We start from the raw sequence: 27484 nt of genomic DNA, 5'->3' as shown, positions 1-27484 counted from the left end.
CAACAACAAAATTCTTTCTAAAGGGTCAGATTTGACAGACCAAATTTCCATCCACAAAAATATGTTACAATCAAGTTATGCTCTGGTTTTTAAAAAATGAGTAACAAATGCTACTAGAGCATCAACTTTATCATCACGGTTAAACACTGAAATAGCACCTCATGGTAACTTTAAGAAGAAATGAAATGTAGCCATAAATCCTTATATCAAGAGAACTAACAAGTAATCCCCTCTCGCAGTGTGCAGTTTATACGTTGCCCTTAGGGGCTGTATTCCAGATGCATACACAACGCTTATTAAACATTAGTGATTAGAAAGCAATGAAGTATCCATTCACAGCTCTGGCACTACTTAATACATGCTTATAGAGGCTGAAATAAGAATGGCAAGTCAAGTAAGAATGTGTAGGTTAAAGTCAGTGCTGAGTTCTCTGTTTATTTTTACAATTACCGAAGGAAGTCTTCTCATTTTACTAGATCTCTGGTTCCGTGGTTTTATTAAAAGCTTGTGTTTAGCAGCAGAATTATCCAAGCAAGTGGAGAATTCAGGCGGAGTGTCAAAATCAGCTGCTGGCGAGATGCTGCTGTCAGATGTTTGGGGAGATATAGTTTTAGCACTTGCATGCCTAGGGAATAGTTGGCCTTCTGTAGAGTGGGGCCTAGAAGAAGGACCTGATGTGACCTAAAAAAAAAAACCCAAAGAAAACATCAAACAATGAAATCAATCAATGAAAATAGGAATTTTACAGAGAAAAACCTTATTTACTGGGATTTGGGGTTTTTTTTTGTTTTTTTGTTTTACTTTTATTTCAGTTGCACTGCAATTACTAGCTTTTGCACATGAAATACTGTGATAGCAGTTTTGCATTTTAACAGCTAGAAGATTGCAATATCCAGTCTTTTGGAAAAGAATGCGTCACCGTTAAATAGCAGACCTAAAACAAATGAAAAAAGAGTCAACACATCTGAGAAAGGAAATTAGGAAAAACTTCAAAGGCCAATCCTCCTGGGTCAGCTCCCTTTCTGACTCCTACCCACAACCTATGAGGCTAGAACCCTTCTGCATTCCAGTCATACAGGGCCACGTCCCGTTCCAATCCTACAACCCTCTCTTTAAGATAACACTGTCAAAGGTTAGTGTTCCCAATATTTAACCTACAGTGCATTTTTTCAGTTTATTTCCATTAGGAAAATCTGTGAAGTTTTTACCCCAAATGGAATATTTCATATCCCCCCCCACCGCACCCCAAAATAAAGTATCATTGCCTGCTCGCAGCCTGGAACTTCCAACCAGTACAACAATCTATCCAGAAATAATGCTCTTGGTATCTTTAGGATCTGGTAGTTTCCTGCTAGAGGAGTTCAACTTTTCAGGCTTCCATAAATTTAATATATAAATCCCAAGGTTTATGCATAATTCTCAATTACCATTCAGGTATGAAATTAGGATCATCTTACAAAATGAATTTTTAAAAGTGATTTTTCTTTTTCAATAATTAAATTATTCAAAATAAGGAAAAAAAAAAGGATATTGCCAAGGTATCAGCTATAACTTTAAAATGATCTCTTATCACTGTTTATAGCAGTCCTGTGGCAGCTTGAAACTGAAGTATATTCCCTTATTGCAGTTTTCCCCTTCATTCTCAGACAGCTGCAGCGGCACAGGAGCTAGCAAACAGAGCTCTAAACAGGGGATTTTGAGTGGGAGTTCTGTTGGAGGAGAAGGTAGTTGTACTTGGTTTTGTATTTTTAGTATTTGTGTGTGTGTGTAGGGGCTTTGTGCTGAGAGAGCAGCTGAGCCCTGCTTAGGGAGTGGGGCTTCTGACTAGGGGCCCTATAAAGGCAGCCAGCCAGTCAGGCAGCGGCACAGGAGCTAGCAAACAGAGCTCTAAACAGGGGAGTTTGAAAGGGGAGTTTGGCTTGTGGTGCTTGTTTGGGGTTTGCTTTTGCTGGGGGGTGTGTGGTCTTTTTGGTGTGGCTTGTGTTTCCCAGATTAACAGGATTTAGGTGGGAAGGAGATGACAGATACAGAGGCAGCTGTGGGAGTGACTCCTTTAGTGAAAGACACATTGAGGATGACTGGATGTGGAAGCTGTGGTATGTACATGATCCTGGAGGGGGGAACCGGTAAGAGTTTTTTCTGCATGAAATGTTGTCTGATAGAGCTGATGGAGGAAAAGACCCGAGGTTTGGAGATGCAGGTGGAAAGTCTCGTTGAGTTTAGGAAGGGGTTTGAGCAGATGATGGAGCAAAGATATGAGGTATCTGAAGGGAAAAGCTCAGACTCACAGATGGAAGCAGGGCTGGGGAATTTTGAGGAGAGACTGGATGAGGAAAGTGGTCAGTGGAAACATGTGACTCAAAGAACCAGGCAGAGAAAAAGACGGGCTAGTGAAGGAGAAATAGAGCTTAGGAACAGGTTTGCAGAGTTGGAAAATGAAGAAGGGGCTCAGCAGGTACTTGTTGAAGGTGGAAGGGTAAGGAAGAAGAGAAGAGAGGCTAGTCCTATAGAAAAAGGGGAAGAGTCAAGGGAGACTACACCAAATATGAGCCCCAGGAGGATACAGGATGGGTTGAAGAAGATTGTAAGGGAAAATAGGAATGGAAAGAACTTGCAGCCAGAGGGAACAGGGGAGAGACTGAAGAATAGCACTGTCACCAGGAAAAGACAGGTCTATGTGATCAGGGACTCTTTATTGAGAAGAATAGACAGGCCTGTAACTAGAGCTGATCCTGAGAATAGAAGGGTGTGCTGTCTTCCAGGTGCTAAGATACGGGATGTAGACCTGAGGTTGAAAAGGATCCTAAAGGGAGCGGGAAAGAATCCCCTAATTATCCTTCATGTGGGAACAAATGATACAGCTAGATTCTCGCTGGAAAGTATTAAGGGAGACTATGCTAGACTGGGGAAGACGCTTAAGGAAATTGAGGCTCAGGTGATCTTTAGCGGGATCCTTCCTGTTCCTAGAGAAGGGCAACAAAGGTCTGACAAGATTATGACTGTCAACAGATGGCTTAGGCAGTGGTGCTATAAGGAGGGCTTTGGGATGTATGGCCCTGGGAGGCATTTACAGACAGAGGTCAGTTCTCTCAGGATGGACTTCATCTGAGTAGGGAAGGAAATAGACTTCTAGGATCGAGGCTGGCACAACTGATAAAGAGAGCTTTAAACTAGGAATTGGGGGGAGATGGATGGGAGATGTCCAGAAAATCTCCACGCCAGATTTTAGCATTGAGAGGGAAGAAGATGAAGTAAGAAAGGATACAGCCGTGGGTAGGAGAATGTATATAAGGAGCGAGGGCAGTGTGGATACTAGTCTAATAGGTTATACTGGCTGTAGAATGACTGTGCCTAATAGGGTACAAAATGTGAGCGAGTCCAAACAGCAAAAATTAAGATGTTTGTACACCAATGCGAGGAGTCTAGGTAACAAAATGGAGGAACTAGAACTACTGGTGCAGGAAGTGAAACCAGATATTATAGGGATAACAGAAACATGGTGGAATAGTAGTCATGACTGGACTACAGGTATTGAAGGGTATGTGCTCTTTAGGAAAGACAGAAACAAAGGTAAAGGGGGTGGAGTAGCATTGTATATCAATGATGAGGTAGAATGTAAAGAAATAAGAAGCGATGCAATGGATAAGACAGATTCCGTCTGGGTAAAAATTACATTGGGGAAGAAAACTAGTAAAGCCTCTCCTACGATAGTGCTTGGGGTGTGCTATAGACCTCCGGGATCTAATTTGGATATGGATAGAGCCCTTTTTAATGTCTTTAATAAAATAAATACTAATGGAAACTGCGTGATCATGGGAGACTTTAGCTTCCCAGATATAGACTGGAGGACCAGTGCTAGTAATAATAATAGGGCTCAGATTTTCCTAGATGCGATAGCTGATGGATTCCTTCATCAAGTAGTTGCCGAACCAACTAGAGGGGATGCCATTTTAGATTTAATTTTGGTGAGTAGCGAGGACCTCATAGAAGAAATGGTTGTAGGGGACAACCTTGGCTCAAGTGATCATGAGCTAATTCAGTTCAAACTAAATGGAAGGATTAACAAAAATAAATCTGCAACTAGGGTTTTTGATTTCAAAAGGGCTGACTTTCAAAAATTAAGGAAATTAGTTAGGGAAGTGGATTGGACTGAAGAACTTATGGATCTAAAAGGTAGAGGCGGCCTGGGATTACTTTAAATCAAAACTGCAGAAGCTATCGGAAGCCTGTATCCCAAGAAAGGGGAAAAAATTCATAGGAAGGAGTTGTAGACCAAGCTGGATGAGCAAGCATCTTAGAGAGGTGATTAAGAAGAAGCAGAAAGCATACAGGGAGTGGAAGATGGGAGGGATCAGCAAGGAAAGCTACCTAATTGAGGTCAGAACATGTAGGGATAAAGTGAGACGGGCTGAAAGTCGAGTAGAGTTGGACCTTGCAAAGGGAATTAAAACCAATAGTAAAAGGTTCTATAGCCATATAAATAAGAAGAAAACTAAGAAAGAAGAAGTGGGGCCGCTTAACACTGAGGATGGAGTGGAGGTTAAAGATAATCTAGGCATGGCCCAATATCTAAACAAATACTTTGCCTCAGTCTTTAATAAGGCTAAAGAGGATCTAGGGGATAATGGTAGCATGACAAATGGGAAGGAGGATATAGAGGTAGATATTACCATATCAGAGGTAGAAGCGAAACTGAAACAGCTTAATGGGACTAAATCGGGGGGCCCAGATAATCTTCATCCAAGAATATTAAAGGAATTGGCACCTGAAATTGCAAGCCCATTAGCAAGAATTTTTAATGAATCTGTAAACTCAGGAATAGTACCGAATGATTGGAGAATTGCTAATATAGTTCCTATTTTTAAGAAAGGAAAAAAAAGTGATCCGGGTAACTACAGGCCAGTTAGTTTGACATCTGTAGTATGCAAGGTCCTGGAAAAAATTTTGAAAGAAAAATTAGTTAAGGACATTGAAGTCAATGGTAAATGGGACAAAATACAACATGGTTTTACAAAAGGTAGATCGTGCCAAACCAACCTAATCTCCTTTTTTGAAAAAGTAACAGATTTTTTAGATAAAGGAAATGCAGTGGATCTAATTTACCTAGATTTCAGTAAGGCATTTTATACCGTGCCACATGGGGAATTATTAGTTAAATTGGAGAAGATGGGGATCAATATGAACATCAAAAGGTGGATAAGGAATTGGTTAAAGGGGAGACTGCAACGGGTCCTACTGAAAGGCGAACTGTCAGGTTGGAGGGAGGTTACCAGTGGAGTTCCTCAGGGATCGGTTTTGGGACCAATCTTATTTAATCTTTTTATTACTGACCTTGGCACAAAAAGTGGGAGTGTGCTAATAAAGTTTGCAGATGATACAAAGCTGGGAGGTATTGCCAATTCAGAGAAGGATCGGGATATTATACAGGAGGATCTGGATGACCTTGTAAACTGGAGTAATAGTAATAGGATGAAATTTAATAGTGAGAAGTGTAAGGTTATGCATTTAGGGATTAATAAGAATTTTAGCTATAAGTTGGGGACGCATCAATTAGAAGTAACGGAAGAGGAGAAGGACCTTGGAGTATTGGTTGATCATAGGATGACTATGAGCTGCCAATGTGATATGGCTGTGAAAAAAGCTAATGTGGTTTTGGGATGCATCAGGAGAGGCATTTCCAGTAGGGATAAGGAGGTTTTAGTACCGTTATACAAGGCACTGGTGAGACCTCACCTAGAATACTGTGTGCAGTTCTGGTCTCCCATGTTTAAAAAGGATGAATTCAAACTGGAGCAGGTACAGAGAAGGGCTACTAGGATGATCCGAGGAATGGAAAACTTGTCTTATGAAAGGAGACTTAAGGAGCTGGGATTGTTTAGCCTAACTAAAAGAAGGTTGAGGGGAGATATGATTGCTCTCTATAAATATATCAGAGGGATAAATATAGGAGAGGGAGAGGAATTATTTAAGCTCAGCACCAATGTGGACACAAGAACAAATGGGTATAAACTGGCCATCAGGAAGTTTAGACTTGAAATCAGACGAAGGTTTTTAACCATCAGAGGAGTGAAGTTTTGGAATAACCTTCCAAGGGAAGCAGTGGGGGCAAAAGATCTATCTGGTTTTAAGATTCTACTCGATAAGTTTATGGAGGAGATGGTATGATGAGATAATGGGATTTTGGTAAGTAATTGATCTTTAAATATTCAGGGTAAATAGGCCAAATCCCCTGAGATGGGATATTAGATGGATGGGATCTGATTTACTATAGAAAACTCTTTCCTGGGTATCTGGCTGGTGAATCTTGCCCATATGCTCAGGGTTTGGCTGATTGCCATGTTTGGGGTCGGGAGGGAGTTTTCCTCCAGGGCAGATTGGAGAGGCCCTGGAGGTTTTTTTGCCTTCCTCTGTAGCATGGGGCATGGTTGACTGGAGGGAGCCTTCTCTGCTCCTTGAAGTTTTGAACCATGATTTGAGGACTTCAATAGCTCAGACATGGGTGAGTTTTTTCATAGGAGTGGGTGGGTGACATTCTGTGGCCTGCGCTGTGCAGGAGGTCGGACTAGATGATCAGAGTGGTCCCTTCTGACCTTAGTATCTATGAATCTATAGCTCAGACATGGGTGAGGTTTTTCATAGGAGTGGGTGGGTGAGATTCTGTGGCCTGTGCTGTGCAGGAGGTTGGACTAGATGATCAGAATGGTCCTTTCTGACCTTAGTATCTATGAATCTAAGTATGGTGGGCTGCTGATAGATATATATAGTTTCTCTCAAATAAGAGCCGTGAAATATTTATTTTGCTTATGGAGAAAAATCAGCATTTGTATCCAATGTGCCAAAAAACTGCTTTATGCACTGCAGCCAAACAGGTATTCTTTTGACTATAAAAGATCTGTTCCTGCTCCTATTGAAATCAAAGGAAAAACTCCCACAGACTTCAGTGACAGCTGGATCTCCAATCATTCTATATTAAAAAAAAAAGGGGGGGGGGGCGGATAACTCAGTTATGCCAGCTAAGGGATGTTTTAACTAATTTGGACTGAAGTTTTCTCTATGATATCTGCAATTTGATATCCAAACATGACTAATGTGTAACAATGATACATGGGTACATTACACATTAGTACCTTACAGTGAATACATTGACATTTCAGCTCCTTGATAAAGGCACAGCACTTGCTCGCCTGAATGACTGACATGAATGCCGAAAGCCCACCCTCCCCACCCCTTTCTCCTTGATCACTTGGAGATCAGACCTTAGGTAATCCTAACACTGATCATTAGATTAGGAAAATAAAGAACACAGTTTCTGTTGCTTCACTTAAAATACAGCATTCAAACTGACTTTCAGATGTATATTTGCTGCAGAGATCGTTTGTCAGGGTATGGCTGGCCTTGTGTGTGTGTATCGGGGAGGGGGGGGAGGGTTGAGAAAGCCCTTCCCAAGCAGTGCACAGTGATAGGGGACAACCATCATTCAGCTGGCTGCACTGGTGAGAACAGGGCGTGAGGCCACTGCAGGGGAGCCAGCCCCAAAGGGAGAGTATCCAGTGGAGGTGAGGCCACAACACAGTCTTCCCTCTTCAAACCAACAAAGCTGTGCTGTTGTGGATGGGGAGGACGACGACTCTGGCTACATCTTTTTCAGGGTGTAGCAGGTCGTGCTGCCCAGCATGTGCCCTCCCACAGCCCAGGAGGGAGGTCTTGCACTGTCACTGCGGTGATACGTCTCCTCCCCTCTCCTAAAGAAGCCCAATCTCTTAGAAGCTGTTGCTAAAGCCTGCACTGGCAGGAATGCATTTGTGCTGTGCCACTTTCTGGGTGTTTCCTGAATTGGCCAAAACACATTTATAATGTATTTACACCTGTTTTCAGAAAAAAAAAAAAGGGTTATTTCCTTTTTTCCTGAAATGGATTAAAATTTCACTTTGCTCAGTAACAAGCAGCATTTCAAATAGTTTTATGTGAAATATATATAGTGAAGAGGAAAAGATGCCAGCAATCTGTGTCATCTAAATGGGATTTAAAAGTATATTGTGCATGATTATCACATAACAGTCAATTTAGAACTGGCCAGCTTTTTTATTTTTCCTTTGCAATTCCCTCCCCCCATCTCAAAATTGCTCCTCACTTTACCCCTCCCCCCCGCATTGCATCCACGATAATGCAGCTGAGGAGGACTAACTGAGACTCTTCAGAACCTGTCAAAACCACTTTTCAATCAACCAGAATGATTTAGTGCTGATTGAAAAAAGGCATCTATTCACTTTTCCTCAAGGACTGCAGACATCACCACAGAAGAATTCCCAGCTCATGCTTGTCAGGTACTGACTAAAGACTGAACCCAGGTCTCCTAAGTAGCAATGCTAATCACTATTACCAGGCCAAGTGTTACTGCACCAATGTAAGAGGATGGGGTGGTTTTGTAGTCAAAGCAGGGAACTGGGACTCAGAGGATCTGAGTTTTATTCATGGCTGTGCAACAGACTGCCTCTGTTTGGGCACCTCATTTAGCTCTCTTTGCCTCAGTTTCCTCATCTGTAAAATGCAGATAATGATACCAGCCTCACAGGCTAAGTTTATCTATGTGTTTGGAGGCTAAATTCATTCATGTTTGTACAGTGCTTTGAGATTTTGAGATGGGTGATATACCAGAAGGGGTCTTTAATTATTATTATTATTATCATCATCATTATTACCACTACTATTATTATCCCTCAGTATTACAGTATGAAGAATTTTTTTAAAACAAATAGCCTTCACAACATACAAAATCTTTAAACATAAAAAGAGGAAAGCCACTGTCTAAAATTCATGCCCAGGAGTCACCAATAAATCCTGACCATGAACTAACTCCATAGATTTGGGCAGTCGGAAATTTTGTTAAATCCTCTGCAGAATTCCTGCATTTTAGGTGTTCAAATGCAATTGTTTGTTCTCTTTTTGACTTTTTATCATCATCATCATCATCATCATCATCATCATCATCATCATCATCATCAATTCTTTGGCATTAGAGAATTCTGTTGATTAAAAGTTGCAATTCTTTATGTTAGTAGGACAAGCATTAAAAAAAGCAAACAGGTATATACAAAAGGTTGTTCTTGCAGCAAACAGGCAACAAAGTAACATATTTATGCCTTACATTCCTTAAAAGACTAACATATATGTTGCTTGCTTCTTAATATATTTGGTGGAAGTTACCTGCTCTTCTTCTTCACTGCCTGTTCCAGCTAAACTCAAAGAGCTAGGATGCTTGTGAGAGTCAGAGAACTGTGGGATGGAATGAGGAAGAGATTCAGTAAAAGATGACAAATGAGATGGTTACTAACAGAAAACATTTACACCCCCCCCCCCCACAGAGATGATCTAAGCTATTGTCCAGTACTGCTACCAAGTTCTAAGAATTAGTGAGGACCTTGCAAATATAAAACATAAGAGATGCAGGAAAAGAATGAAGGCTTCATTAAATACTGCATAGCAAAATTATATTTTAAAAATAATTACAAATTCTTGAAAGCTTTTTCTTCCCATGCCGGAAGACACAGTGTTAAGAGTGAGAGTGCTCTGATTTTATTGACTGATTCCAAAGAGACTACAGATTTTTCAGCTGTTTTTTATTCCTGGCTGTTTTGTAATTCCTGAAAACTCTCTCTCTCTGGATTGCTACAGTGGCTGGCTATAATAACCCAATACACATAACTGGCATATAACCACAATCAAAACAGAAGAGGGACACAAACATTCCTCCAGGAGCTACTGCAGCTGACAGCCTATCACCCATATGGTTTTATGCATAGATGTTTGAAGAAGTACAACCAATTCTGATGAAGAGAGAGCAAACTTGATGAAGGACAGCAAACTAAGTCCTTTATCCTGCCCTTTCACACAAAAAAAGGATGCTCAAATAGGAAAGTCTAGTCCAGTAAATGTTGAGATTGTCAATATTACAATCTACTCACCCTTGTTACTGTGCTGGAACTTAAAATTTCATGTAGCAAAGATATTTCTGGAGGACTCCTGGGTAACCCATCATCTTCAGAACTAGTCCCAGCATCATCCCCCCGCTTTGCACGAATTCCAAATGGAGGAGGAGGCCCCAGTTTCATGCCGTGTTGGAGTTTCAACTGCAATATGACATGGAAGTACATTCTGAATGTTTTTTTTCCCACATTATCTGACTCTGTCCATTCCAATGATTTATTTTGATTTTAACTCTACACAACAAGATACAATTTTATGTGCCAGAGCATGGAGCACCTCCATTTCAGGTTCTCCCTGGGTACCAAACAGCTCATATACCTTACTACTATAATTTAGATTGAATCAAGATATAGTAATGTTGTCGGATTAACAAATTATGCACTTATTATGCTGTGTTTCCTCAAACTTCATTGCACCGCGACCCCCCTTACGACAACAAAAATTACTTCATGACCCCAGGAGAAGGGACCGAAGCCTGAGCCCACCCAAGCCCCACTGCCCTGGGAGGTGGAGGACAAAGTCTGAGCCCCACTGCTCCGGGCCGGGGGACCAAAGTTGAAGCTCTAGGGCTTCAGCCCCTAGTCAGGGGGCCTGTAACCTGAGCCCTGCTGGCCAGGGCTGAAGCCCTCGGGCTTTGGCTTTGGCCCTGGGGCTCGGACTTCTGCCCTGTGTCCCAGCAAGTCTCGGCCAGCCCTGGCGATCCCATTCAAAGGGGGTTGTGACCCACTTTGGAGTCCCGACCTACAGTTTGAGAACCACTGCCCTAATGTAATTATTGTTATTTAGCAGAAACCAAATGTTCAGTTACAGACAATTCTAAAAAGTCAAGTTTGAAAGAAACTTAATTTCTAATATTTTAAAAGAATGTGTTACCTGCAAAGCTCTAATCCGATCGGAAACGTTTTCCTGAGAAAACACTCGTACAGGCCTAGCAGGCTCTTGCGCAGGCTCCGGAATGAAAATGCTGTCATGTGATAAAGCTCTGCTTCCCATAATACCTGTGTGGGACCTAGGATAATATAATAAGCTAGTGAACATGTATACGCTTGGTTTTTTAATCCTTTTACCGGATACTTAATTCTTAGATTAACTAAAGAGGATCTTGTAAATGGAGATATCAGATAAATGTTGCTTATCATTTGTTATGCCTAAAATTCTAAATTGCTGATTGAAAACAATGGTTACAACAGTTAAATAAACCTGTGTAGTACTTTAAAAAGAAAACAACTTGAAAGCAGTGACATCTGTAATGTTGATAAAACAGACTACTAAAATCCTGGAAGTGAAATCCTACAGAATTTAATCGATAATTATAATTTCTATAGTGGGTTTTCATTTAAGAATCCTACAACATTTAATAAAAAATTAAAAATTATATAGGATTCCGAATGAGAGGAAAAAAGAAACTATGGAAAGGATATTGTCCTCTATTAAATTTTAAGTGTTTTTAGAATAGTCTCTATGGAACCCTCCTAGTTTCTTCTCTATTAAAACGATAAGGTTTCTCCATAAATAATTTTTACACACATCTGTGTGCACTACTTATTCCCTTTTACTCTTCTGAGTCCTGATAAGTTTCTCCATGTACAGATTGCCCATCCACCAGCCTATACCAACATTTTCACTGATCTGTTTCCTTCAGGGGAAAGCCATGGCATGAGGGCAGGAGAGAAAAGAGAGGAATCCTGGTGACAACTCCAGTGGAGTTGGGGCAGGGGGGAAGGGCTGCCACATTGGCTATATGGGACCTGTTTTTAGACTCCCATGGATCCCCTAGGATCTGCTAGGTTAAGGCTGGTAATTGTGTGTAGAGTTGGTGGGGCAATTTTTATTGGGTGGGAGGCGGGGAGAGGACAATCTGAGCCCTGGATATTATGGCCTGGATCCTGCAAGTGGATCGGTAAGAGTGGACACTTCTAATCATATGGAGTCCCACTGACTTCAACTACACTCCATGCGGATAGACTCACCCATGAAGAACCAGTTGTAATATTGGAACCTATGAATGCAATGCTGCTAGTCTCACTGGAGCTTGTGGACTACAGTTTTTGTGGACACTGCTTGTTGGCTTGTCACAGAGATGTGAGACTCCTTCATTTTACTTCTTATTTCTGAGGGGACTAGCAAGTAACTGCTTCTACAAATGTTGCACAGGGTGAATCAAATGCCTTGTTTCCTCCAGAGAACTGCTGGGCAGTTCCATGGGTCATTCAGGTAATGCTCTGTCCTGGTAATTTTCATTGTATGGCAGGGTAGTAGCACTGGCTGGCTGGTAACCTTGCTAATGACATCCAAAATACTAGCAATTGTGTACCTGCCTCTGTTTAACTGATGGTGTTATTATTTATTTGTACTATCACAGCACCTAGAGATCTGAAATGTGTGCACATAGATTTGCTTCTTCCCCCCTCTTTCTTTTTAAATAAAGCAAACCAAAGAATATAGCAAATCTTAATGTGATTACGCTATTAGTTTTTCTATGGCACTGGAATCTTGAAGAGATTATAAAAAAAATATACACTACTACCAGTAAATAAAAAAAAATCAGAACAAAATCGTGTAGCCCTGAAACTGAGATACAGCCAGAGGGACATAAGGGAATGCAAACATGAATGGAGAGTGAAATTTTCCTTGCAGTAGTAGCTATAAATATATTTGATAAAACAATAGGTGGAAAGAGATAATCTGTATTCCAGCGGCTGAAGGAAGGAAAGCCTGCTGCTTGTGCCCCATACATTAGAGACATTACAAGAACAGTTTATCTAAGTGAAAATGTGATCTCCGTAATGCGGACAAGGTCAGAGAGAGATCTATAGCAATTTGCTAAGTAAGTGCCAGTCAGGGGCGTTACAGCTCCTTTATGCACCTACATTTTACAAGACTAAAACTGGAGAAGCAATGTTATATGTGCACATGTATCCTTGTTTTCTAATTGCTTCATCTTCTTTCTGGACATGTAAACCTTCCAGATGGGCGTTAGAGATTTACAAATGTCCCAACAAATTGTGAGAGAGAGAATTCATTTTCCTTTCTTTCAGAGTATTTTATTGCCTTTGTTTTTATACAAAAAAGAATAAAAAAACCAACTATTTAACAAAAACAGCATGTGAGCAAGATCAGAGCGCTATACACACATTGCCACATGATAAGACTGAATTACAGAGCATGAAGGGAAGGTCTGGCCATTACTGTTCTTAAGGATTTTTGTTGAGCAAGAATGCAACAACTCTGCTGTACCTATTGCTGCCAGTTTAGATACTCTGGGGTAACACCCAGGCCTTCACATTAAAGACCAAGCAGGAGCAATATTACTACTGCCAATACTACAGAATGCAAATTTTTTTATTAAAAGATTATTTGGTTGTGTGGCGCTGCCTAGTGGCAATACTGTCTAATGTCCCTTTAATGGACAGTACATTTTGGAAGGTTCGATCTCCAGCATCTATCCACACTTGCAAAAATAGCATCTCTTTTCCTCTGCTATATAATCTCTGGAATAACCAGAATCTTGTTCATGAGGAAATGCTGTCCATTAAAACAAAAACTTTCTTTCTGAGCAGCCAACCCTACTCAAGGCAGTGCATTGCAATGAATAATGGACCTTTCCCTCTGTCTGTATATTCAATCAAATGTTTTAATTTTACACCATATGCCTCATATAGTTTACATGTTACAGATTAAAAATAAGGGAAAACTTTTCAAAAGCACCTACGTGATTTAGGAGCCTAGTTCCCATTTTCAAAACAGACTTTGGGTCAGATTTTCAACAACATTTACATTCCTAAAGATTCAGAAAGAAGCCCTAGTGAGATTTTCAGAAGTGCCTAGGCATATTAGGCATCTAGCTCTCATTAGTTTCAATGGCATTTAGCTGCCTAATCTGTTTAGACACTTTTGAAAATTCCACTAGGTGCCTATCTCTATCTTGAAGAGCACAAATACCTTTGCAAATCTGTTCCATAGGAGCTGAAATTCCATTGAGGTACCTAACTTCCCGAGAGTCAGTTTTGAAAATGGGACTTAGGCACTTTTGAAAACTTTATCATCAAGTTTATTTCTCCTCAGATAAGATGCTAGTAACTGTTGCACGTAACTCACATTTATTTGCATTTTCCCCATTACCATCAGTATTTTCCTAAAGAAAGAGAGGTGCCTGAGAACGTAGCTTTTTGAGTAAGAGTTGGAGGTAAGCACTTGGATATATAATCCATAAACATCATTATGTCTTTTGGAAAAGCAATTCCTTGTTTGTTTGTGAATAAAAGAAAGACTTACTCAAGTTCATCTTCAGAATCATAGTCAATGTGCCTGGACTCTGGGGTTGTGACATCACTAGCTGACTGGCATGGTTTCAGAGTGATGCTCCCGGAAGATGATAAGGTCTCTTTTCTTTTCCTTTTCCCAAAGAACTTTTTGAAAGATTTGAACTTTGACTTTTTCTTTCCTAAATAAAGAAATATTAAGGAAAGTCTATATGATAGTTTTAAAATTCCAATAGAATTTAACAGAGAATTATGACTTTTTACTTAGATTTCTTCATAAGAAGTTTTTCTTGGGAGAAGCAACCTGGCCCAATGTGGGGTTGTTGTTTTTTTTTTTTTTTGTATTAACAGGTCTCTCAAGTCTAAATTGATTGCAAGGTATTACTATTATTATTAGCTAGAGGAATGCATTGTGATGCCTATGGCATGTTAGAAATAACCTATAATACAGGAAATAGGATCTTTTCTAATTCTGTTTCCACCTGCCTCTTCAGATAAGATTTAATATAATTAGACTATGAAGAAAAACCACTGTGTTAACTGACTGGGATGCAGAGATTTAAATTATAGTTTGGAAACTCAGTGTTGTTATTTAGCAAACTAAACAGTTAAGTTCTGGAAAGGCTTGTTTCCAAATGGCAAAACTAATTTAAATGCAAAAATGTCACATTTAGGTGGAAAATGCAGTGTCAGAAGGCTAATGCTTTTAATAATATCAGTTTTATAACAAATCCAGAATATTTTAAATGGTAATTATGTAACTCATTGGTTCTCAGAATATTAAAATAGAAATCAAGCAATAATCTTGAAAAGTGATGCTGTGCTGCTCAGAGGGGAGGGAGCTTAAATAGAGATAATTGCAATCTTCTTGTGATAAAAATTAGTGTTTTACCCAAAGCAATCCAACAACAAAAACCCAAAACACTCGCAGAGGTGTCTTGCAGGGACATCATGCAAACTAATACAGGATGGGCACACGTTTCGAACAGCAGAGATTATGACAGTCCCCAGAGATAAAGGGCCAAAACTCAGACATGCTGCAAGTCCACTGAAGTGAAAAGAATTATGCTACTAACACCACATCTGAATTTCACCCCAAGAAAGTGTTTTAATTTAAGCATCTGAAAAAGTCCCAAAATTGTAACTCAGAGAGCGAGCGAGCATGAGCGCATTCCCTAAATAAATAGAATCATTACTGTGAGAAGACCAAATGATACTGAAACTCAAGAATTCTTAACAGTAAATGAATACTTTTCATATACAGATGGAAAGAAGGCACTGTACCTGAATTGTCCTCACCACATCCTTCAGCCTCTCGCAATTTAGCATCCATTATCCTTGTGGAACTCATGTGATAGTCACTAAAAAAAAAAAAAAGGGTGGGGGAAGGTGTTTATTCATTTCAAAGAAAAGTTAGTTTACAATCATCAAATGACCATTTTACACTGATACACCTAAGTGTATACACCCAGAATGATAAAAATAAGTCATAGGGCAAAGTGCTTTAGGTTATATTGGAATGAATTCCATAGGATGTTGCAACTTAATAAGACAACTCCCAATACTGCTCCCATTTCATTCTATGAGAGTTCTATCACTGGCCTCAGTTGACAGAAAATGAGGTCCCAAACTTTTTCCATAGTGTGTGAACTATCTCTTCAGAGAGAATTTACTTCACAAAGTATTCACAGCCTATTTCCCTTCCTATTCGCAATTGTGTTTCTGTCTTCCTTACCTATTAGGGATCTTATAACTTCTCTGTTGTAACTAGAGCATCTGATTACATGGAAAAATACTATTAGAAAAGTATACTGAATGTAGTTTTATTTTATTTCAATTAAATTTAAACTGAAGGGATTGTGGCCCATTGTTGTATAGTTTCTTTTTTTTGACAAATTCACAAAAGGGTGACAGCCTTTTTAAAATTCATTTACTCACCAGGACAATGTAGAAATATAAGTCAAAAATAAAATAATGAACATCTTATCACAGTTCATTATATGTGTAATGATTTTCTTTTAAAATAGTAAGACCATTCCTAAATCATAGTTCTGTCATAAAAAAAAAATCTAATTACTAAATATTTCTAAAGAAATACATGTCCCAGGCTTGGTGACAAAACAAATATTTATAATTTAAAATTCTATTTCAGAGCAGCTGTGCTCCTTTTTCCTCCTCATCTGGAGGTTGGCTTTGTTTGCCAAAATCATCAGTTCATGGTAGACATGGTATAAAATAGTAGATACCATTGATTGTGACTCAAATACCGTGATAAATATTCAGATACCATGGTGATTGGTGCCCATATCAGAACCTACATTGAAAAACTAACAGATCCTGGCTGTCATGGACCACTAAAATAAGAGAAAGCTTCAATAGTAGGCACGTAATTCAAGGACTTAGAGAAATGGAAATGTAAGATTGATTGCTCCAGCCTGAAACATGATGCATTGCCTGAAACATCAGTGGACTTTTGAGCCAGACTATGACAAACCATTACACTACCCAAGTCACTGCCATCACAGAATAACATGAATGCTTCTCCTGCCATATTCAGGATCTACATTCTACATCAACCAGGCCAGTAAAATTCATTGAAAATGAACCCTACCAGAATCAATCTGAGTTTTTAATTTTTTTTATTATTTAGCAGAATTAATAATCAATAAAGGTAAACACTGAGAAGCCAGTGAGCTCAACACATGCAAATGAGGGAAGGGAGTGCCTCAGGTTAGTCAGCAAGTGCAGTAACTTGCCTGATTAAGGAATGCAGTGAAGGAGCAAGGCCAGGGGTCTTGTCCAAAGACCTTATCTGCCCCTTCACATGGGGTGGGGTGGAGGGAGAGGAAAAAGAGACACAACTATGAGGAAGCAGAATGGCCAACCCCTGAGCGCATGGGACGGGAAGCTCCCTCGGGAGTGGCCTATGAAACTCCCCAAATCTCCTCAGGAGGCAGGGAGCAGCAGTGATGGAGCAACCAGAGAAATCCCTCCTGATGCCTAGTACCACAGAGGATTCCCACACCATGTCTACTCCCAACCAAGTGAGGCAGTAGCCTTCCCACTTCCAGGAGCAGCTCTCCCTAGGAGGCAGAGAACAGCAGCAATAGTGCCAGAGCAGCAGGAGGCTGGGAGTCGTAGTCGGAGGATATGTCCCTCTCTAGGAAACACTAAAAGGAGTCCTAGAGCCCTTTCCATTTTAACTGATGTCAAGCATGTTGGACACTGGGGCCCCCTCCCAGGGAGCTGTCTAGGGAAGACAGCAGCACGGGGTGCCACCTTCAGTATCTGCGGAGCCCTGCTGACATCACCAGCTGTTGACTTTGGGTGGCATTTATGAGGTTTCTGGGTTTTGGCTTGAGTGTATGTGTGGGCGGTGCCAGTGACTGAACCATACAGGAGAGGCTAGGTATATATCTATATATACAGTATGGTTCAATCACTGGCACCCACCCCCACAAACATACATACATATTATATATACAAATACACACACACACACAAAAATACCCAATGGTTTATGATAGATTAATGTGTATGGTATCTAATCAATTAGTCATGTTATAGCTCTCCACTTCTGGGGTGCCAAAAAAGCTCAACGTCACCTTGTGATAATGCTACGGACAGGCATGGACCCAAATCAATGCCTCCATACCCTAACTTCAGAACCTATTTACACTTGGTAGTATCTATTAGACAGTATGAGCTCTTTGGATCCTGCAGTCCCTGCATAAGCAACAGATACTAAGGCTCAGATCCTCAGCTGGTACAAACTGGCATAGCTCCATTCACTTTGATTTACACAAGCTGAGTATCAGGAACATTATAGACCCTAAACAACCTATAGATAGAGTATAGACCACTCATTATCTGAATATTTGGAAATCATTTTGTCAACTAAAATTTTGGGTGATAAACCAATTTGGTGACAAATACTCACATATAAAGAGATGTTTATGACTAAGATGTTAAAAAGCTTCAGATTAGCAAATTTAAAGTAGCATTTTCCAGTCTACAAGTGAGCTAATTATCAAAGCTCAAATATTAGGAATTTAACTCCTAGAGGGATCAGAAAAAAGATTTGACTCAGCAAAAAAAATGTCAGAAAGGGTCACTTGGAAAGATTATAAAAACTCATAAGGAAATTAACAGTATTACTTGTCAATTTTCAGAAAAATCATTCTGTACTCAGTAAGTGAGCATTTCAAATTTGGCGTAGATACACAATCTCATTTACAAAGTATCAATCCCTGCTTTCGAAGTAAATTTCACTATTTTAAATTAGGGTCCCTATGATGCCTGCATACTAATGAACCAAATTTGAAAACTGCATGCTAACACCCTAAAATCTAGCAAGGCTTTGATTTGGATTTCAAATCACCAAGGCAAGCGAATGTTCAGATGATAAACATTTGCAATTTGGATTCAGAGCTGGCATTTGATTTAGTTGTTACAGACTTATCACAACCATCCACATTCATCTGTATGAAAGAACACAATACTCAGTGGAGCAGAAGGTCAGTAGTTTCTCATGAAAGTTGTGTTATGAAAACATACTATGCGACTAGCACAACAAGGTGTGTCCATCTCTTGATGATGACATGTCATAAAGAAATTTGTCCCATTCAATCTCACTCCTACAGAGGAAGGAGTTTTAGGTTGGCATTACTAAATAAGGATTTTTTTTGCTGTCTTTCTTCCTTCCCGCACCCTTTTTTAAAAATTAAATGAGTTCAGAAGTAAGAATTAGACTTGGGGAGAAAAAGCGAATGAAGAGAATACAAGAGAGAATGTGGCAATGTGATAACTGTTAATTTTCCTCTCTCTCCTACGGTTGATATATCCAGATATTTTACAATTAGACAAAATAACATTTTATTGCTAATGAAAAACTTCAATATAAATAATATTTTAAAAAGCATAGTTACAAATAACTTCAGTGGGCGGAGGATCTGGCCCTTAACCCTCAAAATACTGTGAAATGTACTAAAACTTGTACCTTTAGATTAAAGCTGTGTGTTAATGTGGGCTCAGGGTAGGCAAATGCAGGCATTCTTGGGGTATGGAGGAAGCCCAACAGCCAGGAGTCCCTAGCTGCAAGTAGCTACAGCCATGGAAGCCACATCAGATCCAGCCAACTGGGGGTCTCTTTATTCCTCTCCATAGAGCTAATCCTGATGTGAGGGGCACTTTGCATGGGCCATGCTCCTCACAGTCCCCTCCCCCAGTCATAAGACTCAGGGAAGGTAAAAGCAGGAACATTAGGAATGAAGCAAGGTCACAAATCCATAAAACACTTCACCTGCAGCAGAGCAGAAGAAGCAGCACCCAGAGCAGGAGTTTCAGGATACAACTGAGGGGTTCCCTCAGACCTAGACCTGTTTGACCTTAGGTCTGTTTTCCACAGACCTAGACCTGACATCAATCCTCGTGCAGTCCCTTCCCCCAGTTATAGATAGGGAGGAAGGTAAAAGTGGGAATTCTTTGGAGGGAACAAGCCCAGAAAGCCAGTAGAGCTTCCCTAGCAGCAGCAGCAGGACTAACAGAACCTTCACGGGCCCCTGGGCAGTGGTGATGTTCCACGGCCCAGGTCTTCTGGCATGCCAGACTTACTGTGGTGTCATTAATCCAACCCCAGGAGGCCAGGATTTGGAGCACATCAAAAGCATAAAACTATTTTTCACCTCCAGAACAACCAGCTAAACCCCCAAGTTTATCTCTGAAAACAGAGAGGATCGTGATACGGAGATATCACAGTAGGTGGTGGGAGGAGGTTGGAAGGTCACTTGAGGGGGAGGGGAAAAAAAATCAGAAAAATGGAAGTATGTCAAGAGAATATCCTCTAGTGAAAAGCACAGCCCAACTCAATATCCCCTCCTGTTGAAACCTTCTTCTAGTGACAAGTGCCTTCAAACTGACCGTCCCTTCCTACCTGCAAAAGCCTTCTTCAACTTCCCCAGTGACAAGCACTTCCAAACCAACCCCTTCCTTGTGACAAATATCAGTGCCTCAGACCTCCTGTTGATAAACCTTCGTGTACCTACTAAAGATAAAGCCCTTCCAACCCACACCCACCAGCTATAAAACTCTTTTGCACATCCCTCACAACACTTTACAATATTAAGAAAAATGCCCCATTTTTAGGCTTCTGTGAAGTGAATCAGAAATTCCCCATCTTCTTCCCACCCCCCAGTCTGGGACCTGGGCCTCCTGTTCAAGGAACCCAAGCAAACAGAGGCAGAGCAGAAGAAGCAGCACCCAGAGCAGAAGTTTCAGGATACAACTGAGGGGTTCACTTGAGGAACACAGCCAAGGGGCATCAACATGTCTCTACTTCTGAAGCCGGAGATGGAGAAGCAGGAAACCCTAATACAGGTGGCAACTAGTTCTGACTACTGAGACCACTATGGCTACTGATCTATACAAACCACCTGTCTCTACTGTCACCTTCCTCCCCACTGCCCCTTTTGTCAGTTAATTCCCCTCTTTTATATTGTCTAAATCCTTGGTGGCGACCTCCCTGGGGTAAGGGACTGCCTTTGTATTACTAGTTTGTAAAAGGTCTAATAGAACGGGGCCCATGATCCCTGCTGGTATTGTGGTAGTACCTAAGGACCTCAAAAATAAAATGAGAAGGACCCTGCAGAAAAGCAGATAAGGGCGGTGGAATACACCTGGCTTCATATGCATCCCTTACAAGGACTTGTGCTAACATTTTAACATTTGTCACGACCAGCATTTCAGTCATCACAGATCAGGACAGAAAAATAGCAACACCATGCACCTACTGCCTCTTCCATTTTCTTACGAGAGTTCTTAGTCAGATATGCTGGATGTGGCTTCTTTATTTAATTCTTTTATTTTGATTTGGCAGTGTACATTTTGCCTCAGTTATCAGACAACCTGAACTCCCATCCCTAGTGCATTTGTAATTATTTATTTCCAAAGAATGTGCAAACTCTTTGGGTAGCATCCTCAGAAAACCTAATGCGACAGCAGCAGTCAGCAGCACATTCCATCCTCTATTACAAACACAACAAAATTCTATGGGGGATTGAAGGGGAATCTGCAACTTCTCCCTCATATTTTCAAACCATGTCAAAGAGCATTTTTTTTCTATGAGTTCAAAAGGAAAGGAGAGAAACTCTTTATAAACATTCCTCCAGAGCAGCCTGTTAAAAAGTAAATTGGGAAAAAAAGAGCACACTCTAACAAAGAATATATAGAGTCATACAGCTGAGGTCAGAAAGGACCACTATGATTGTGGAGTCTGACCTATAGAATTGTACCCAGTGATTCCTGCAATGGAGGAAATTATTCTTTCCTACCATGTAACTGAAAGCTATTGAGTATTTATGGTAGGGAATAATTTATGGTTAAAACAGAACATGTCTTGTAAAAAGTCATGCCTTGTTCAAGGGACAGGCTTAGCTTCCACTCACTTCAAACAGGATGCAAGCGGAAGCACACCACCACCACCTAAAAGACCATATGGGGGAAAAGAGAGAGTTTAGGAGGCATAGCAAAATCAACACAAAATGCACTATACTCAGGACATAATCCCTCCACTCACCACATTATAAATTTTTCTTTTTTACAAAGTTGCTGTTTTAATACATGTTTTATCATTTTTATTTAGGATTGCCAACCCCCCAGAATTGGCCTGGAGTCTCCCAGAATCAGCATCCATTTCCAGGTGACTGCTGAAAGCAATCCAGGAGATTTTAAATAGGATATTTTAAAATAATGACATTATGTCATGCTGGGGAAAAAAAATCTCCTGAAATAGCTTCAGTCAGAGTTGGCAACCCTATTTTTATTCTATACAGTAGAAAACAGAACGAGCTGTATGGCTATCTGATATGATAACAGGATAGCATCTCTTGTCCTTTCTTGGAACAAACACTGGAACGATGAGGACAGGGCTACTTTGTATAAAGTTCCAAGACCCCAGAAAGTCAGAATGTTGCTACACTATTTAGCTGTTCATGCTGTTAACTGTAATTACACATTTTTCAGGTGTGCATCAGCCTTCTTTGCTGATGGAAATGAAAGATATATTTTGCTTTTAAAATGGCATTAAAATAGTATCTAATGTACATGAACAGTATTTTAGCTAAGAAACTTGTTCTACAGACAGTGCAGCCTTTTCATACATCAGCATGCAAAGATGACTGAGGGCTGAGTTTCAGGAAAGTATCGGAAATTTATTGCAACTATCCCTTAAAGCAGTAAAGAAAAAACGTAGAATGTCTTGGTTTAATTACAGAAGAATTACATCTAAACTCCACAATCAGCAATTGCAATTATTCTTAAATTTAACATTCCTGAAACTATTTTACAAAAGCAATTGTTTAAAGACCTATTATTATTCAGAATGAGTGGAAAGTCAAATTGTTATTGAGTCTCAATGGCTTCATTAAAGAACACACAAGACAGCGTACATTGCTCTTCCCGTTCACTTTGAAACTATGAATATAACAAATTGTATAAATATACAACATACTTTCTAGGTGAAATAAAGAATAAAACTCTCTTGGAACCAAAGGAAACCCTACAGAATTCCACAATATTGTATATACTGCAAGTGGCTACATTAATTAAGCAGGTTTAGGGCTTGACCCTCTGAAATGTTGAAATCAGTGGGAGTTTAGGATGCTTAGCACTTTGCAGGAAGTGCTTTGTATTTCACAGAATCAGGCCTTTAGTGAGTTTTAGCTGCTATTAACAAAGCTCAGTGGACTAAATTAGCCAATGAAGTCACAGGAATTGCACCTGCATACAGTAGGTTTGAACCCAGCCCATTGTTCATAATATTCTGCACATTTTCATTAATTCTGAGCCCTTCCATGTTGCATCGACTATTTGTTTTCAGCTACCTAAGGTGTGATCCAATCAGTGATTTCATTAAGTCTCATTAGAATCTAACAAGAACAAAACCTTTTCACATTTCACTGTAATCGCATGTAATAGCTTCCTGCATTGCATAGTTATATCCCAGGGGTACTTGCTGTTGTTTTGCCAAGAATTTATTGAAAAGTGCAAACTGCAAAATAAAGAGCAAAAGTGCATGCCATAGTACAGAAGTGAACACACTTTACTGGATTACTCAGGAATTCCGAGATTACGAAGGTAAAAACAGTCTAACTAAATGTCTGCACAATGCATACAAATAGTCCAAACGTTGCTTGTTATAAACAAAGGAGGTGATTAGAGGACACACAGAGGTAAACAGTATAATTATTAGATGACCCTTTGTCGCTCTAGAAAGATATACCAGCCTGCCATCTAATACTAGACAGAATACGAGAAGGCTGATTTCTAGTATCTGCTCATCCAAGATGTCAATACTGGCCCCCTACCTGCAGTACATCCAGTTTTACTTCATGCTAGACCACATCATTCTGCAGAACCTGCTGCTATTATGCTCTAACCTGGAGTCATCTCGGATGCACTTGTAAAAGGAAACTATGTTTCCAATCCCAGGACCAGTCCTCCTCAATCATTCTAGCAACAGGTAGCAGTGTGAACGAAGTGGGCCTCTGGCTGCTGCTGGAGCAGCAGTCTGAGGAAAAGTTGCTTCCACAGGGAGAGTGGGCACCTTCTCCACCATTCTTCACTCCTCACCACATTCACTCTCTAGATCTTCATCTGAAAATTCAGAGGCCAGCATCTTCCCCAGCATACACAAACACTATCCAGGAAGTTCTGCCACTGCCAATGCAATCTCAACTGCTGAAATCTCCCCAGGCACCAGAGTTTGCTTACTTAACAATAACTATTATCCGGTAAACACATTCCACACTCCCTCATTTCACTAAACCCATGGGCCAAATGCAAAGCTGAACAGGCTGCTGCTTAACAGTTTGTACTAGACTCACTCTAAAGGGGTACATGCAGTAGCTTTTTAATGAGAATTACTGCTACTTAATTTAATTCCCCTCCTCCCCACAACTGAATGTGACCTTCCTTTTGCTGAGCCCAGGTTGGAGGTGGATGAGATTACAATCCATGGGCCTTTCTGCTTTCTCCATCCTGAATGGATGCCAACCTGATAACATTACCTCAGGAAAAATAGCAAGAGATTTTGAATACAAGGCCATATTCACACAATTGCCTCCAAATTGATTTCAACCAGTCTCTGCAGGATACGATCCAACTTGAAGAACCTTTTCAAAATGAAAGCAGAGGATTTACTTTGTGAACAGTGTGAAGGGTTACTTTCTGTCCACCTCCTATCAAGCTACATTGCTATGTTTCTCCTCCTATGCTTAATCTTACTCCTCAGTTTAATCAAAAAGCACAATGAGCTTTTCACAAATCTAGCAGCTTCTGTTGGTCTGGTAGACTCATCATTTTCTATATATACACACATACAAATCTTTCATTCTTAATATCTGTTTATGCCATTCGCTATATTTGTATTTTATGTTTGAAATAAAGAGAATTGTTTTCAGGCAATCATTCTTTTCCCTATTCCTGCATTTGGAAAAATAAAGACTGTCTCTGCTCCAGATCAAGGATATGAACTCACAATTTAAATAGAAACTGTATCACAAACAGTGGAACTGGAGTCGGAGGGCCCAAGTTCTCTGGAGGGACTGTTATTGAGGGGACAGGACAGCAGGAAAACAGGGAAAGCAGGAGGCGGGGTGGAAACAACTCAGCCACATGCACAGACCAGTGCACAGAGTGCATGAGGTTTAATAAACTTCCACTTGTTCAAATTAACCTGCATTCAACTTCACTCTTTGCTAATGGAACACGGTGGTAATGTCTGAGTTGTGAGTTCTCCGCTGTACAACAGCTGGCAGTATGAGTCATGTAACTCAGTGTGAAAACCTCTGGAGCCCTGGATTTTGCAGACACAAACCTAGCCCAGCAATGGATTCAGTGGAAGGAGGCATCCAAGCTGTTCACAGACCTGAAACTCTGGAGCAACACAGGATTCTCAATAGAGACCAATCTGAAGGGGAAGCGATAGACCCCTATGTTACTGCCTTAAACACACTGGCTGCTGCATACAATTTTGGGACTTGACAGACCCCCTGATTCAGGACTGGACAGTCTGTGGCACTTGGAATCACTACCTGTAGTAGCAGCTGCTCCAGGAAGATGATCTCACATTAGACAGATGTTTAGACATGGGGTAGAGAGTAGAAGCCTCAAGAGAAAGGATGAAAGCTCAGTAAGGCATAATATCCCAGGAGGACATGCAGTGAGACAACAGCAAAGAAGAGCAGGTGGCCAGGGATCCATACTCCAAAGAGATGCATTTGTAACAGATAGCAATTTCTGGGACAAATCTTAACTAAAGGTTTGAACTAAATTAAGCCTCATTAATATAATGAGATTTTAAGTATTTTAGCAGTCCTTTGTATTACAAGTGTTTATGTATTACCGTGGAACTGTATGGAAGTTCTTTAGGAGGAAGAGAGGATTAGTGTAATCTCTGGGAAGTACTGCAAACTTCAAAGACTATGTTGAACAATGTAGCAGTCAGGACTGATCTTTAGGGACAATACATGGGAAGTGGGATTCCTGGGAAGAGGGTGATCGCAAACCCCCATCTACAAACTCAGCCTTTGATGCTTTGCTCTGAGGTGGGACCTTTCGTTACATCACCTGTTACATGAGGACAGTTCAAAGACCCAAATTGGGTTCTCAAGGGACCAACAGACAAAGAAAGGACTTTTGAATTAACAGTCTGAGTTTAAGATAGTTCATGGCCTTCTTTTGATCCAGTAAATGGACAGGACCCCTGGTCCACGGAAGACCCCCACTGTCAGGGACAGTTTGGAAGGACTTTGGCCTTCTGAGGCCCCATAAAACTGTGTTCTTGTCTAAGCAAAAAGGGTGATGAACTTGAAACCACAGGAAAACCCCTGGGTGGGGTTTTTGAAGAGCTGTTCCTGCTAGAGCCCATGTTAGTGTTGGGTTGATTTCCAGTAAGCTTATTAACATGCATGTAGGTTCTTTTATTGTTTTATATGTTTTCTCTGTGATGCTTTCACCTAAGAATTAACTCTGCTTGCTTAAAAAGAACTGTGTGGTAACTTATAACTGTGGGCAATTACACCGTTATTGGTCTCTGAAAAGAAGGCAAAAAGAAGCCCTCTTAGACAGCCTGTCTTTTCTGGGAATAGCACTGTGAATGCAGGAAATTGGTCAGCCTGGAAATACCCCAGGTCAGGAGGGAGAGAGGCAGTGACCAGGGGAACCAGAAGCCTAGAGTGGGTGCACTTGCTGGACAACTGAGGGGAAATACAGGTGCAGTTATCTGGAACTGTGACAGCATTTACTATGGAAGACAGCATGAACAGCTAATGGATAAGTGTCCCCACACTACAATAGCGTTGCAAGGAATGTGTCAAGTTGACTTTTAGCTGTGAGAGCAGAGGAAGATCTCAGAAAGACTCAGTCAGATGTGTACGGGGGGGGGAGGAGGAATTGGCACATCAGACAGTGGTGATGACCTCATGACTCTCTCCTTGAGTCTGAGAACTTATCAGGTTCAGACTGTCAGGACAGGAAAGCAACAAGGGACAATACTAACCTCTGTGCATGCAACAATGTTAATAGAAAAATGTCCTGTGTGATTTCAGCTGGACAGCGGGGCCTCCTACAGTTGTGATTCCTCGGGATGAATGGACTCCAACACCCATTACGAAGACCAGACACAATCTAACAACGTACAATGGAGAGCATAATGCCATCTGTAGGAAAATGGGACCTCATAGTCACTAACCCAAAAAATAACAGATGGTACCTACTGAAGTTTGTGGTGGAAGATGCTAAGCACCACAGATCCCTCTTGAGGACTACAGCCATGCTTACAAGCTATGGATCTGATCAGGGTGTAGCATCAGAATTTTATAGCTGCTGTGCGAGAAGCAAAAAGGGGAGTTCCATGGACAAAAGAGACAATTTTAAAAGCAGATGAGGATGTTTTCAAAAGTGGTGGTTGCCTTGAAGGAAAGCCATAGCTGGAAGTAGACCCCACAATGGAACTTATGCGCTTAGCGCTATGGTAAATTCCAGTGACGCTATGTAACCCAGCAAGGACCTCAAAAGTCTGCAGAGCAGGGGTATCATAGCATCTGTAGAGACCAGTACAACCTGGGTAAACAGCATGATAGTGGTAAAGAAGCTATCAGGCAAATCACACATCTGCACAGACCCAAAGCCATTGAATCAGGTATTGAAAAGATGCCAATATCCAATGCCCACGATTGATT

At 40.7% G+C, this 27484-nt stretch overlaps 1 protein-coding gene across 6 annotated transcripts in view; it reads right to left on the bottom strand.

Annotated features, from left to right (window-relative positions):
• CRACDL (CRACD like) overlaps positions 1–27484 on the bottom strand; it is a 107561-nt gene that overhangs the window by 26775 nt on the left and 53302 nt on the right. For 5 of the 6 annotated variants that reach the window (XM_038388140.2, XM_043518845.1, XM_043518812.1 and 2 more), the window contains exons 2-7: positions 15531–15607; positions 14260–14428; positions 10858–10993; positions 9963–10127; positions 9205–9273; positions 451–681 (exon numbers count right to left, since the gene is read on the bottom strand). In XM_038388140.2, coding sequence (XP_038244068.1) covers positions 451–681; positions 9205–9273; positions 9963–10127; positions 10858–10993; positions 14260–14428; positions 15531–15597 — 837 coding nt within the window. In that variant the 5' untranslated portion in view covers positions 15598–15607. The remainder of the gene's footprint in view (positions 1–450; positions 682–9204; positions 9274–9962; positions 10128–10857; positions 10994–14259; positions 14429–15530; positions 15608–27484) is intronic. The other variant, XM_043518957.1, reaches the window with a different exon arrangement.

Source organism: Dermochelys coriacea, chromosome 1 (assembly GCF_009764565.3).
Source record: "Dermochelys coriacea isolate rDerCor1 chromosome 1, rDerCor1.pri.v4, whole genome shotgun sequence".
In the NCBI taxonomy this organism is placed as follows: domain Eukaryota; kingdom Metazoa; phylum Chordata; order Testudines; family Dermochelyidae; genus Dermochelys; species Dermochelys coriacea.
Note: the sequence above shows the minus strand (reverse complement) of the source record. Positions and strands in the feature narration are given on the sequence as shown.